The sequence below is a fragment of the Auxenochlorella protothecoides genome (genome assembly GCF_000733215.1).
Source record: "Auxenochlorella protothecoides strain 0710 unplaced genomic scaffold scaffold18, whole genome shotgun sequence".
In the NCBI taxonomy this organism is placed as follows: domain Eukaryota; kingdom Viridiplantae; phylum Chlorophyta; class Trebouxiophyceae; order Chlorellales; family Chlorellaceae; genus Auxenochlorella; species Auxenochlorella protothecoides.
In genome coordinates this window covers 44,080-57,934 of record NW_011934213.1, presented here as the reverse complement: position 1 = coordinate 57,934, position 13,855 = coordinate 44,080, and the positions used below count along the sequence as shown (strand labels likewise).

Below are 13,855 nucleotides of genomic sequence, written 5' to 3'. Positions count from 1 at the left end.
ACGACCCGCGCGGCAGGCGAGCTGGGCGCGCAGCGTGGCAACCTCGCGCCGCAGCTCCACCAGCTCGGCCTCCATGGCCTGCAGCTGGGCGGACTTGCGTCGGCGCGAGCGGCGCGCAGCCTCGCGCCGACGCTGCATGATGTCCTCCAGGCTGCGGGAGGCGGACCGAGCCTGCAGCCCCTGCGCGGGGAGGGCCCAGAGGTGTGTGTAAGTGTGTGTGTGAGTGTGTGTGTGTGTGAGTGTGTGGCAGGGTGGGTGGGAGGAGCCGGTGTGGGTGGCAGGGGTCAGGGGGGGGTAGCGGGGTCGGGGGCCGCTGGATTCCCAGGGGTCATGGGGGCTGCGCCGCCCCGGACCCCGCTGCAGGCCGTGCTGCAGGCCAGACCACCCTCTAGGCCACGCAAAGCATGCGGGTGCTGCCGACGGCATGTGAGCAACACGCCCCACCGCACACACCTTGCTGTTTGGTGTTCCGTTGCTGCGCTGCGCCTCTTCGCCCTCCAGGCTCTGCGAGGGGGAGCCGGAGCTGCCCGGCCTGGTCTCGTTCTGGGTGGTGCAGGGATGCAGCGTGGGCGCAAAGGCGGCCATGGGCCCCGGGGCTGGCTGGCGGATGTAGTTGAGGTCGCTCATCTGGTTGGGGGGAGGAGGGGGCAGAGTCGGAAGCAGGGGGAGCCAAAGGACCGGACCAGAGGCAGCGCATGAAGAGGTGTTGGAGAAGCCTGGAACTGTGCCGAAACACACCGTGGAAGGTGGGGATGGACCGGGGTGGGGCACGGAGGCTTGCTGTGAAGTGCCGTCCAACGAGCGGAGCAGCTCCACCAAGGCAGCGAGGGCGGAGGGCGCCTCACCGAGCATCCCGGCCTTGTACGCAGCACCTGCGGGTCCAGGGCAGTGCAAACTGCTTAAACAAGCATGTTCACTCCCAGCCATGCGCCTAGACGTGTGCCTGCCCAGAGCACCGTTAGACCGGATGTCAGGGGGGTCAGTGCGGAGAGGACTCCTTTCATCGTATCGAGGAGTTCGCGACGCCTCCCCTCGCACCTTCCAGCTTGTGCCCATGTTGAAGAAGAGACGTGGCGTTATTCATGGCCATGGGGCTCCTCCACACCAGAGTCCGCACCCAGGTGTGAGGTCTCCAGGTCGGCCTTGTGGTCAGCTTCCGCAAAGTATACTTATCCGAAGCTCTACAGCAAGCTTCTAAATCACGATGGAGTGTCGTGCGAGAAGCTGCTTCAACGGCTCTGACTGAGGTATGGTGGGGCAGCCTTAGGCAAATCTCCCCCGCTCTCCCTACTGCGTCGTGGTTCGTGATTACGTTATTTCCTGGGGTCCCTCCAGATTCGATTCCACAACGCATCAACTGACAGCCGGAACCCCACAAACCCTGTGAAACGCCGTGGCATTGCTTCCTTAATACGAGAACCGCGTTTAACTTCTCTAATCATTCGTCCCACTTGCGAAGTTGTCGCGCAGGCCGACACGAGTCGCTATCGCTGCCTCCAGGCAAGGTAGCCGTGACGGAGCACAAGAACCACTTCCCAGGGACCTAGCACACAAATCTATTTGAGGGGAAGCAAAGAAATCAGACACCGTCTAGAGGGACACCTCAATCCCTCTCAACAAGCATGATGTAATGTAGCCACTCTTGGACCTGACCTCCAGAAGATGGCGGTGCGGTTGCATGAACCTCATCACCCCAAACACAGCCTCTCTCAGGAGCTGATAGATGGGATTATAACATGATAGGCAGAACTCTGACCACCCTGACACACCTACAAAAAGGGCGTGGCCTTTCCTGTGCCACGGCGGCGACCAGGGCTGACTGTTGATTATCATGTGATGCTTCTCTCGTCACCATTGATCTGAATGATGCGCAATACGCCGTCCACAGAACAGGGTGGTGGCCCTGATGGTCCCTCTCCGGCATGTAGAAGCTCGGGATCAGGGTTGGGCGAGGCCTCGGAGTTCCTCATGCAGAAATCTCGTGTGTCAGACGGGCTGTGCGCACGCGCCACCCAGGAGTGTGCCATCTTCCCTCCCAACAGAGCCGTGCAGTCTGGTCACCGCGGGTGCTTTTTGACAATCAGTGTAGCGGCTGATCAGAGTGCCTTGAATGGGTGGTTGCTTGGTGTTGGTCCATCTGCTTGGCACCTGGACTCGAACTCCTTGAGTACACAATCAGGTCTGCAGTGGGGCGATTGTGGAGATTCGTGCAGAAGAATCGTTCTGCAGCCCATTCCCCCTTTACACCCCGCCCCTTCCTCACATCTCCAGGTCCAGTACCAGGTCCGCGGGCGCGGCAAAGGGCAGGTCTATCCTGGAGTTGGGCAGGCGGCCGTCGTGCGGCGCCCACCAGCGGTCCAGCCCCACCCAGATGGAGGGCAGCACGGTGGCGGCGCCACCCAGCTCCGAGGCCAGGACCAGCGCGTTGCGCATGCTGCGCAGCTGGTGGTTGACCAGCGCGAAGTGGGGCAGGGTGGAGGGCAGGGCGTACGACAGGTTGGCCTGCGTGTGTGTGGTGGGGGGGAGAGGAAGAGGATGAGGGGGGTCAGGGCCGGGGGCGCAGGGCTGGTGCCCTTGGGTGCCTTGCAGGTAGGCGCTGGGAGCCGGCCGGGGCCCACAGAGAGGGGGTGCCCGACCTTCTGGCAAACACAGCGCGCAGGTCACCTGTCCTCCCATGCCATGAGGCACCGCCGCGGATCCCAGGCGAGTCCTACACCGAACGGGCGTCTCACCGTGCGAGCGGCCTCCAGCAGGGCCTCCGGCACGTCATTGTCGTAGGAGAGGAAGCCGATGGGGTGGGTCCACCACTCAGGGGGGTCCTGCGCGAGGGGGGTGGGGTGGGGTGGGATTGGTATGCCTCAAGGCAGGACGTTCTGGGGGTAAGACCAGCAGTGGGCAAAGTCAAGGGGCGGGGCTGCAACATGCACAGGGGCGAGTCGCGCGCCGGGGCGCCAGCAGTGCACCGCCCCTCGACGGCGCGCCAACCCTGCACGCGTGACGCCCCCCACCGTGTCTCCCCGCCATCCCTCCCTTCCCCCCTTGCGGCCCACCTTCCAGGCGCCCCACTCCCTCAGGCGGTGCCGCTTCCCGGCGGTGCCCGAGAACTGAAAGGTGGCGTGTATGACGTAGGGCTCCAGCCCCAGCTTCCTGAACAGGCCCTCCTTGTAGGTCTGGCCCGAGCAAAAGATGGAGACGGGCAGAATGCCCACCAGGAGTGAGCCCTTGTAGGCCCTGCGCAGGCGAGGCGGGTGGGGCGGGCGATCGGGCTGGATTCGCGGCGGCGGCGGGGCGAGCGGGGTGCTGGGAGGGACTGATCCTCTTGGACGCCCAATGCCCAGAAGCCGAGGGCTGCAAAGTGCGCGTGGGCACCTCCCAATGGCAGCGCCGAGCCTGACGCCAGGCCACCTCACCCTCCCCAACCACCACCATTTGACCCCAACGCCCCCCCACAGGGCCTCCAGCACTGCGTACTTGAGCAGGTTGTCGGTCCGCCCCGGCACGTCCTGGGCATCGCTCAGCAGGATGTCGTTGAAGGCATTCTGGTCCCAATACTTTTCGTCCTTCTCCATGGCCTCCGTCCACTCCTGGGGTCAGCATGGGGTGAGGCAGAGGTTTGGCTGTCCAGGCCACGGACCCGGGGCGCCTGCCACCAGGAGCCCCTGGACTTGCGTGGCACTGAATGGCGCGCTCAGAGGCAGAAGCCTTCGGGCCTTTCCCCCGGCCGCCCTCCTCGTGTATGCCCACGGGGTGTGCTGAGCCCTCCATGGCCCCACCCCCTCCCATGCAGCGATTGCACCACCCCAGCGCCCCTGCCCGCCATCCCACGTGGCACACCTTGGCAAAGGCGAGGGCCTTGGGCCTGAAGAGCATGATGCCGATGTTGGCGACCCCTCGGCTGGAGGCTGGGCCCTCCAGGTCCTCGGTCCTGCTGGTACTGCTGACCACGTCGCTGGAGGCCAGCACGTCGGCGTCAGGGTACTGCGCAGAGGGTTGCGGCACGGGATGTTGGGCTCCCAATGATTGGCGGTGTGGGTTGTTCAAAGGCAGCCCGGGGACAACCCCGAGGGGACCAGCATGCTGCCTCACCCGCTTCATGTAGGGGATAGGGTCCCTAAGCCAGACCGTGTCGACGTCGGAGATGATGACGTCAAAGCCCATTGCCAGGAAGGCATTCACCAGGCCCACCTTCTCGCGGCCCTGGGAAGGGAGGAGAGGTGCGGGGCCTGATGGCGGCAGTGTGACACGCCTGGTGACAGGGCTTCAAGCGGATGCAGTTGCATGGGGTGGTCGAGGGTGCACGCCAGTATTGCCATAGGTATGCTTTTGCACACAAGTGATGGAATTTCTCACCCAATTCAGCCAGCACATCCCAACTTCCACACAGAGCCTCGCAATTCCTCGCTCAGCGGCCGCAAGCACATCCCTCTGGCCCCATCCCGGAGCGAAATGCCTGACATCCTACGGCATGCCTACCTGCTGCACGCAGATCCCTTGCAATGCCACACCACCCCAGCAAGCAGCAGCTCACCATCTTGAAGAAGGACTTGCTTCCCCAGCCAAAATCGGAGGTGGGCAGGCCCGAGCTCATGAGGAAGGTGGGGATGCCGTTCTCCTGCAGCCAGGCCAGGAGCTTGTCGTCCATGGCCCCCACCACAAATGCGCTGCACCCCGTCTTCTTCAGGTGGTAGACCCAGTTCCCCACAAAGTCGCGGTAATGCCAGTTGGCCCAAGTGACCATTATGTACTTGTCCTGCGCCAGGGGCTCGATGAGCTCCCTGGTGGTTGAGTGGAGTGGAGGGGTGGGTGGGATATGCGGTGGAGCACGGAGCATCATACATCAAGGAGCATGTGGGAGGGGTCTCTTCATGACTGCATGACAAGAGTGGCAGGGAGGCCTGCATAGAATACCCCAGCCCCAGCCCTCCACCACCGGCAAAGGATCCCAGCCTGACCAGGTCTTGGCACATCACACATCACCCCTCACCGAGTGAGGGCATCCTTCCCCGTTGCCTTGGCTTCCGTGGCAGAGGAGTCCAGCTTCCCATCATCTGTCGCGGAGTCCGCTGGCCTGTCTTGGGACTCGTCCCACTCAACCAAGCCCCCGGTCTGGTCCTGAGGTTTGCTGGAGTCGTCGAGGGGCTCATCCTTCCCCGCTACGCCTTCCCTTGTGACGGGCTCATCTATGGTGCCCACACCTGACCCATCGCCTGCGGCCCCCGCGGCTGGGTTGCGCAAGGTAGACGGATGGACGTCACTCGCAGATCATACAGGATCCATGCACATGATCACGACATCGTTCTCTCTTCAGTCACGGGCTCACCCCTGGAGGAGTGGGAGCTGAGCGATATCCTGCCACTCACGCCCCAGTACACTTGCTGCAGCGGCTTCCCGAACAGGTACACAACCCCTCCGGTCAGCAGAAGAGCGAGGAAGAGCAGGCGCACGCCACTCCTGGCTCCGGTACTCGGCTCATTCATGCGAGCCATGAGCAAGGAACCGGTAAGGCACTGGCAATCTCACCCTGCAACGGGGTCTCACGCGAGACAGCGCATGTCTCCTCTGACTCAATGGAGGAGAAGATCTGCAGGTATGTAATTGTGAATGCGACTGTGGATCCCCGCTCGCCTCTGCATCTCGCGTATCGTTCGTCCGGACACTGCGCGCGCGGGGTGGGGACCCCCCCGTGGGTACTGCGCATGGGGGTCCCCCCGATTCATATTTGAAGTGTCGTGGGCTGTGCGATTGCGATGTGACACCCTCGAGGCTCTCGCGTCTCATCTTGCTGCTGAAACTACTGCTATAGTCCTCTCTACTGCTCCGATACAAGCTCGGACGTCATCATGTCCATCCTGACCCCGGGGTCGGTGGCCAACCTGAAGGCTAGCGACGCCTTTTCCGAGGCCGTGACGCTCAAGGTGGGTGGAACCGCGTCGTTGGACACAGGATGGCACGATGGCTTGGAAAAGGATATGGAAACCCACCCCCCTGCATCGGCCCATGTGGCGCAGGTCCAACAGCTGCAGGAGGGAGTGAACGGCAAGTACAAGTGCCAGTTCTCCGATGGCAAGGAGAACATCTCCGGCATACTCACCTCCCAGGTGCGTTGGATTTCCCCTTCGGATGTGATGGTCCAAAGCTTGTTGCAGAGACTGCGCTACTTCCATGCATGGCCCTGCAGGAAGACCATGCATCTCCGTGCACTCTGCCCAGCGAGGGCCACGCCTGTACAGCCCATCGCACTGCTTTCCTCCTCCTGCCTGGCAGGTCGGAAAGCGGCATGGCGCACAGCTGAAGGAGGATGATGTGGTGTGCATCACGGAAGCCAACATCAGCTCCATCGAGGACAGCAAGGTGCTGATTGTTGCCGGCATGGACCTGGTGGGTGACCGGGAGCCATCCTCACCGGCCCCTGCTGCACCCAAGGCCGAGGCCATCAAGCCCGAGGTGACGCGTGTGTGGCAGCGGCCGGGCCATGCGAGTTCTTGGAGGCTGATGAGGGCCAGACATTAGAGGCTGAGTTGGATTGCGCGGTATCATCCGCTGTCTTCTCTGGCTGCTGGGTAGGGCCCATGGCCCGACACATTGGCATACACATCGAAAAGCATGGGCTTTGGTGCTGCACAGTCTTGATGACAACCCGGTGCACCACCCCACAGGCTGCCACCCCCGCCCCGCTCAGCCGCCCAGCCGCAAGCCCCTACGGCGCCCCAGCCTCCGCCACGCCCATCAACCACCCAACCCCTCCCTCCGCCGGCTGGTGGGTGCACCAGCGGGAACATGTCGGTCCTGCTCATGCGGCACTTGTGGGGCCAGCAGACCATAGGGTGCAGGGGCCTCCATGCTGGGCTTCAAATCCCTCCTCCTCTCCAGCCAAACCTCCACTCTCTCCGGCACAGGGCGCTGCGCAATGGGGGTGCCACCCCCCGGACCATCCAGCCCATCGGCGCCCTGAACCCCTACAACAACAACTGGGCCATCAAGGCCAAGGTGGTGTCCAAGGGCCAGAAGCGCAGGCAAGTGGACCGCCGGTGGCGGGCCGGGCGGAGGCATGGCTGCGTACTGTGTTCCATGGTACACATTGCAGGCAACTGGTGCCCATGCACGTCTATCTTGCCATTGACCAGCTTGCGGTCAGGACTTGGACCAAAGGTCCAAGTCTGCAAGTAACACAGCATACGCCTTGCTAGCCAGACCCCGGACCCAGTCCCAGTCCGACCCCGAGACGGGACTCGCACGATCCCTCGCTCACTCCATCCCATACCGTCCGCCCTGTACCTCAACCCTGACTCTTCCCCCTTTCCTCATCACCTCGCAGCTTCACCAAGAACGGCGCAGCCACCAGCGTCTTCTCTGCGGAGCTGGTGGACGACCGCGGAACGAGCATCGAGGCCACTTTCTGGCGCGAGGCGGCAGACCGCTGCTACGCCGCGCTGGAGGAGGGGCGGGTGTACACGCTGGCGCGCGGCGCCGTCAAGCCCGCCAACAAGAAGTTCTCCTCCGTGCGCAACGACTACACGCTGCACTTTGACGCCGGAGCGGAGGTGGAGCCGTGCGGTGAGTCAGCATCCGATGGGCGGGGTTGAAGCTCGATCCATGCCTGCCCATGCGCTGGCTCCCCTGGGCGGGAAGCGAGCTGCGCTGTATACTTCTCCGCCCCCAGGCCCTTGCCGAGCCTTGCCCCACCATGAGCGCCCTCCAACACCCCCCACTCACCCACACCTCCCCATCCCCTGCTCCATTGCAGAGGACGACATTGATGTCAGCCAGATGCAGGCCAAGCTGGACCCCGTGCCCATCGAGCAGCTGGCGGCATTTGCCGACAAGAAGATGACCGTCGACCTCCTTGCCGTGGTTTCTTCGGTGGGGCCGTTGGGCAGCGTCAAGCGCAAGGTGGATGCCGCTGAGCTGGCACGCCGCGACGTCACCCTTGTCGACCAGGGGTGCGCGCGGATTGGCTGAGTGCCACCTGTACTGTTTCGGAGGGGCAGCTGGGGGCTGGGGGAGTAGCTGCGGGAAAGTCTGCGAGCCACACGGTCAGGGCTGATAAACATGCAGAGGCCTTGACCAGCTGTGGTACCTGCCACAGACCCCGGCACCTCCCACCACGCATGGATTTCTCCTCGCTTCCTAAACCCCTGCCCCAACACCCCTTTCCCGCCCCCCCCCCCCCCCCTTGGACTAGCAAGAAGACGGTGACCCTGACGCTGTGGGGGCCGACGGCTGAGGGCCTGGGCGCCGAGCTGGAAAGCAGAGCCGCTCAGCACCCCGTCCTCTCTGTCTCCGCCTGCCGCGTGTCGGCCTTCAACGGTGTGTCGGTGTCGACCCTGCACCGCAGCGTCCTGAGCGTGGACCCCGCTGGGCCTGAGGCCGACGCTCTGCGGGCCTGGTGGGCGGGCGAGGGCAGCGCGGCGCCCACCACCCACGTCGGAGAGGGCCTGAGCGGCGCAGCGGGGTGAGAAATTCTGGGTTAGGGGCTGGGGATTGGCATGGGGATGGCGGCGCTGGACTCGGATTTTGCCCGGTGGTGGCGGTTGGGAAGCGAGCCGAGCGCCCTGACAAGGGGGCGCAGCTTCTTGCATCCGCGGCATGAGCCTCGTACACACAGGGGCGGTGCCGTGCCTCGCCGTTCTTTGAAAGCCGCACCCTGTCGTGAAGGCACTCCTCCTCGCTTGCAGCCCTACCCTGACTCCCCCCCAACAAACATTCATATGCCCACAGGCGTAGCGGTGCCCAGGCCGCCTCCAACGCCAGGTTGTCCCTGGCCGACATCCGCGAACAGGGGCCCACCTCCGCTGGGGTCAAGCCGGTGTTCAGCTCCGCCACCGCCACGGTGGCCAGCATCAACCCGGACCAGAGCCTGTACTACGCTGCCAACCCCGAGAACAACCGCAAGGTGCAGGGAGAGAAGAGGAATGGGTATGTGGAGGTGAAGGGTGCGGCGCCGCACACCCCATTGCCCTTGCTATCCACGCCGCGATGCGCCCGTGCCCGACTCGCAGGTCGTGGAGCAGGGCCCCGGCCAGTGGTACTGCGAGTACAGCGGCACCACCCTGCCCAGCATGGTCAGGCGGTACATCCTGCAGGTACACTTGGCTGAGCCCCCTGCCAGACTGGATCTTGGTGTGGCTGGCTGCATTGGAGCAGGGGGGTCCGGCTCTTGCCGCAGGGGTCTGGCCACCACCGGCCGCTGTGCTTTGCAGTGAGCACGCTTCGAGCCGGCATCCACCCCCCTCCCATCTCCCCTCGACTCCTACTTCCCAGGCCAAGGTGGTGGATGAGAGCGGGGAGTGCTTTGTGCAGGTGTTCAATGACCAGGCGCAGGAGCTGCTGGGCATGTCTGCCGACGACCTGGCCGCCCTCAAGGACGCCGAGCCATCGCGCTTCCTGGCCACGCTCAAGGCCGCCAGCTGGAAGGACTGGGCCCTGCGGGTCAAGGCCAGTGCACAGTGAGTGGGAAAGGTGGTGGAAAGGTGTATGTACATGCTCGAAGTCAAGCGATGGTGGGAGCCTCATCCAATGTAGAAAATATAGTGTTGACCTATCCCTACAGGTACAGACGCTCAAGTCCATCCCTTCATCCTCATGCCTCGTCGCAGGGAGTACAACGGTGAGCAGCGGCAGCGGTTTGCGCTGGCGGAGATCAAGCCCCTGGACTTCGCGGCGGAGAGCAGGAGGATGCTCAGTCTGATCTCAGGCCAAGCCTAGGAGAAGAAAGCTTCATCCCTTCTTGACCTGCTTTTGGTCTGATCTCATTGATTCTGGAACAACACCTAGTCCCCGATGTCCGGTCTGGAAACCCCGCCGGCATGACTCGCTTTGCCTCGTCAGCAAGCCCTAGCTACAGGTCTGATTCATCGTCAGCTGGCCAGGCACTCGCAAAAGGGCTTTGGTAACCCCATTCGGACAACCTCGCAACAGCATCTCGAAGATAATACTCGGCAACCATTCGCTGCCGAAAGCCAGGCTGTCTGTGTGCGTGGAGAATACGAAGTCCTGCCTGGCCTGCAACTCTCCCAGCCACTCCCGGGGCTCCGCGGGGAACATGGCGATCACGCCCCATGTCGATTACGCCCTGGACTCCCAGTTACCTCAGGAAGGGCTGATGCGGGGTGTGCGAGAGATCTGCCGTCGCTTGCTGCCGGAGTGGGCATGCCTGAGCGACGCCGATGTCGAGGTGCGGTGCTGGCCCCCGATTAAGCGATCTGCGGTCCCATCCAGCCGTGATTGATAGACAGGCTGGCATACCTCTACATAACACACAGGTCACCACAGTGACTGGAGGCATCAGCAACGCACTGTATAAGGCTGCACCCACCGGCAGCTTGGAACCTGTGCTGTGCCGTCTATATGGCCTGAACACCGACCGATTCATCAACCGTGACCATGAAGTAGCCACCATGCAGCTGGTATCCCAGCATGGCTTTGGGACAGAGGTGGGTGGGGCTTGCTGAGGCCGGGTGGTGTCGTAAGGATCCCACATGCATTGGGCCAACACTCCACAATCTGGTCCCTACCGTTGCACCTCACCCTCGCCTTCTGCCCTCCAGGTCCTGGGAACCTTCACCTCCGGACGATTGGAGGCTTTCCTCCCCCAGAAGTGCCTCTCCCCCGCCCAGCTCAAGGACTCACGCATCGCCGCAGCCATCGCCGTGGCGCTGCAGCGATTCCACAGCATCCCCGCCCCCGTGCGTGTGTTTGTGTGTGTAATTCCAGGTGGTCGTGCTGACGATCTTGCAAGGATGTGGCGTAGCTTGCATTGATCCCAGCCCCCCAATCTTGCCACCTGAATGAGCACCCTCTCCACCCCGCAGGGGCCGCGGACCACCAACACTCCTTTCAAACGTATACATGAGTGGCTGGACATCACAGAGGGCTTCACCTTCAAGGACGCCCAGGTGCAAGTGGTGGTGGGCGCGCCGGCGCTGGATTCAGCTGTGTGCTGGGCCTGTGGAGAGGGTTCGTCGCCAGCTCTCGTGGAGCAGCGAGGGCAGATTTTAGTCCTGTGGTGCATGGTATGCTTCCATGATTCGGTGTTGCCCAAGGGGCCTTCCCTCCGCCCGCAACCTCCCCTCCGTCCATCCCCCACAGAAACAAGCTGAGTTCGAGGCCTTTGACCTTGCAGACCTGCGCCGCCGGGTGCAACAGGTGGAGAGGGCATGCGCCGCCGTCGGCTCGCCCACCGTGCTGGCTCACAACGACCTGCTGGCCGGGAACGTGATGGTCTCCGACGCTTTCCTGGCTGCCGGGACCGTGGCTGGCGAGTCCACCGCTGCCTCGCCCGTGTCCACCACCTCGGCCCGCAACGACATGACCTTCATCGACTTTGAGTATGTGGATTGGGCGCCACGCGGCTACGACTGGGGCAACCACTTCAATGAGTAAGTTTGTTTGGGTTTGTTTTTATCTCGGGGGGAGGGAAGAGCGCGGGGGACAGGAGGACCAACGTAGGGAAGAAGCGGCGGGAATACAGGTGGATGAGCATCAAAGGACAGGCTTCAGTGCTTGGCGCCACGTGCCGATTGACGGCTTGAGGATTGACGGGTCTCGTGATACGGGCAGACCCCACCGGCCCCGGGGCAGATTGCGCTCCTGCACTGCAGGGGCCACCGACTATGGTGCCCTCTTACAATTCAAGTTTCCCCAACGCAGGTACGCTGGCTTTGACGGCGACTACACCCAGTACCCCAGCGACGAGGAGGCCGGCGCCTTTCTGCGCGCCTACCTGGCGGCGGAGGCCGGCGTCGCCCCGGCAGAGATCTCGGCGGACGCGGTGGCGGACGCCGTGGCGGAGGCCAACGTGTATGCCCTGGCCAGCCACCAGTACTGGGGTGCATGGTGCTTCCTGCAGGCCCAGTGGAGCCTGCTGGACTTTGACTACCTCGAGTACGCGCGGGTGCGGTGGGCCGAGTGCGCCGCGCGCAGTGAGGCCTTCCTGGCAGCCGCCGCGCAGCGCTTTCCCGTCCAGGAGGGCGCCTGAGGTGCTGGGAGGCATGTGCGCGAGGCGCTTCAGGCATTGAGATGCCAAGGACACCAACATTTTCTAAGCCTTGCGGCTCGCTGGCCTCGAGATACCCTCCTTTATCCATGCTGCTGCTCCTGCTGCTGTTATTACAGTGCGATGGTGTAATTTCAAGGGACAACAAGCCGGCATGGCCCAGGCTTCGGAGCGGCTGCATGCAGGAGGAGGAGACCAGGGCACTGCAGCATGTCCGCGCCTGGGCCGCGCATGCATGAGGTCACGGCTGTCGAGAGGGTTGGAACAGGGCAGCCTGGCCCAGGTCCCAGCCTTGGAGCACGGCGCTGCACACTTGATGAAAAAGGGCCCGCCCCAAAACCCTGTGAGCTGGCCTGCAAGCACCCCTCCGTCGAGGTCATCGCCCACGTTTCTGCTGAAAGGCGAGGCCCTTCACACCCTGGGGGTCGCACACGAAGCCCATCTTCTCATACATGCCCACAACCCCCGGCTCTGCACCGGAAGGGAGGGAAGGTTGTGCTGTGCAAGGAGCTCGCCCATGCCATTGACCAGTCCCACCAAGGCCCCCCGCCTTCCACCCCAGGCAGCACAAAATTCCCACGCCGCCGACGCGAGCCAACCCCTACCGGCGTAGAGGGTGATGGTGGGGATGCCCTGCGACGTCAGCGCCTCCAGTAAGCGCTCCACCAGCGCCCTGCCCAGCCCGATGCGCTGCCAGCCGGGCGTGACCTGGCACGGTGAGCGTGTTGAAAGGGAAATGACTGCTTATCTGGGCATGCGAGTTTCTGCACAGTACCATCCAAAGGAGCAGCCCAGTGCTGTGCACCGCAGCAGCCCTCGTGTATCAGCTTCCGCCCCTCCTTCAGCACCAAAGGAACACCAAGGTCCCCCTGGCAACCACTCACCGCCACGTCCCAAATGGTCGCGGTCAGGGCCTTGTCGCTGGTCGCCCGGGCAAAGGCGAGCAGCTGGCCCTCCCGCGCCATGCGCGACTTCCGGGTTGCACGCACCCACACCGTGCAATGCGTGTTGCTCAGCGCCTCGGCGAACTTGGCCTTGTCGCGGCGCGGGAAGCCCACCTGCGCACCGCGAGCCCATGAATGCTGAGGTGCGGCGTCGGGGTGCCGTGGAGGCTGCATGGCCGCCGTCCAGGCCACATGCTGAGGCCTGGGAAGGGCGCCTGCACAATCCCGCCCAGTAGATCGCTGGCCAATTGCATCGTTGGACTCCAACAAACCCATCGATCGCTCAGACGCAGGACCCCCCACCCACCCCCCACAGACCCTTCTCACCCGCTGGAAGAGGTCGTTGAGCTCATCCAGGTTGGGCGCCAGGCTCCACTCGAACGCCAGGCCCAGCTCTGCGAAATGCTCGTCGCTCTTGGTGAGCAGGTCCTCTCTGGCCTGTGTGGTGTCCTTGAGGCTGCCTGTCCCGCTCAGGAGCTGGGATTTCTGGGTGCATATGCCATCGGAGGACACGGGTGCACTAGCACCTGCGCGCAGGATGTGGGTTCACGAGCGTGCGGCATCCTTCCTTGACTAGTGCACATAGGCCACGAAAAAGGTCGCCCGTCGGCCCACACGGACCCGAGCCATGCCGTCGGCATGCACCTTTGCTGAAGCGGAGGTGGGGCTTTGCTGAAAAATTCAGGGCGGTGGGCCGCTCCGGAGCGCATCTCGTGCGGCGTGTGGGCCGGGGCTGAAGGGTCGTGAAAGCCTTTAGGGGGCGAGCCACAGAGGTGGGCATGGCCGCAGATCCGGCCATGGGTCCCCGGGCCTCTCGATACAGGCTGTTTCGATTATACCGATAGCATTCTGAGGTGCCCCTGTATGCTCACCAGCACAGTGTTGGATCTTGCATGGCGACCGGGTGGGTGTGTAC

At 63.5% G+C, this 13,855-nt stretch overlaps 4 protein-coding genes across 4 annotated transcripts; 2 read left to right on the top strand and 2 right to left on the bottom strand.

Annotated features, from left to right (window-relative positions):
• Positions 1-2,259: 2,259 nt before the first annotated feature.
• On the bottom strand, positions 2,260-5,486 carry F751_1691 (hypothetical protein; the record flags this gene model as incomplete). The annotated part of the gene is made up of 9 exons (XM_011399398.1): positions 2,260-2,502; positions 2,733-2,819; positions 3,051-3,231; positions 3,427-3,584; positions 3,835-3,978; positions 4,087-4,197; positions 4,529-4,775; positions 4,985-5,222; positions 5,321-5,486. The coding sequence occupies 9 exons, from the start codon at positions 5,484-5,486 to the stop codon at positions 2,260-2,262; spliced, it is 1,575 nt and encodes a 524-aa protein (XP_011397700.1).
• A 354-nt stretch (positions 5,487-5,840) lies between these two features.
• On the top strand, positions 5,841-9,705 carry F751_1690 (Replication protein A 70 kDa DNA-binding subunit; the record flags this gene model as incomplete). The annotated part of the gene is made up of 12 exons (XM_011399397.1): positions 5,841-5,915; positions 6,009-6,098; positions 6,265-6,444; positions 6,657-6,757; positions 6,897-7,028; positions 7,316-7,554; positions 7,745-7,940; positions 8,183-8,452; positions 8,719-8,893; positions 9,000-9,083; positions 9,262-9,446; positions 9,597-9,705. 12 exons carry the CDS (start codon positions 5,841-5,843, stop codon positions 9,703-9,705), a joined length of 1,836 nt encoding a protein of 611 aa, XP_011397699.1.
• Positions 9,706-10,042: 337 nt separating this feature from the next.
• F751_1689 (putative ethanolamine kinase A) lies at positions 10,043-11,977 on the top strand (the record flags this gene model as incomplete). The annotated part of the gene is made up of 6 exons (XM_011399396.1): positions 10,043-10,174; positions 10,263-10,433; positions 10,548-10,685; positions 10,812-10,934; positions 11,089-11,378; positions 11,650-11,977. The coding sequence occupies 6 exons, from the start codon at positions 10,043-10,045 to the stop codon at positions 11,975-11,977; spliced, it is 1,182 nt and encodes a 393-aa protein (XP_011397698.1).
• Positions 11,978-12,371: 394 nt separating this feature from the next.
• On the bottom strand, positions 12,372-13,738 carry F751_1688 (putative acetyltransferase NSI; the record flags this gene model as incomplete). The annotated part of the gene is made up of 5 exons (XM_011399395.1): positions 12,372-12,466; positions 12,601-12,703; positions 12,880-13,053; positions 13,267-13,466; positions 13,585-13,738. The coding sequence occupies 5 exons, from the start codon at positions 13,736-13,738 to the stop codon at positions 12,372-12,374; spliced, it is 726 nt and encodes a 241-aa protein (XP_011397697.1).
• Between the last annotated feature and the right edge of the window lie 117 nt (positions 13,739-13,855).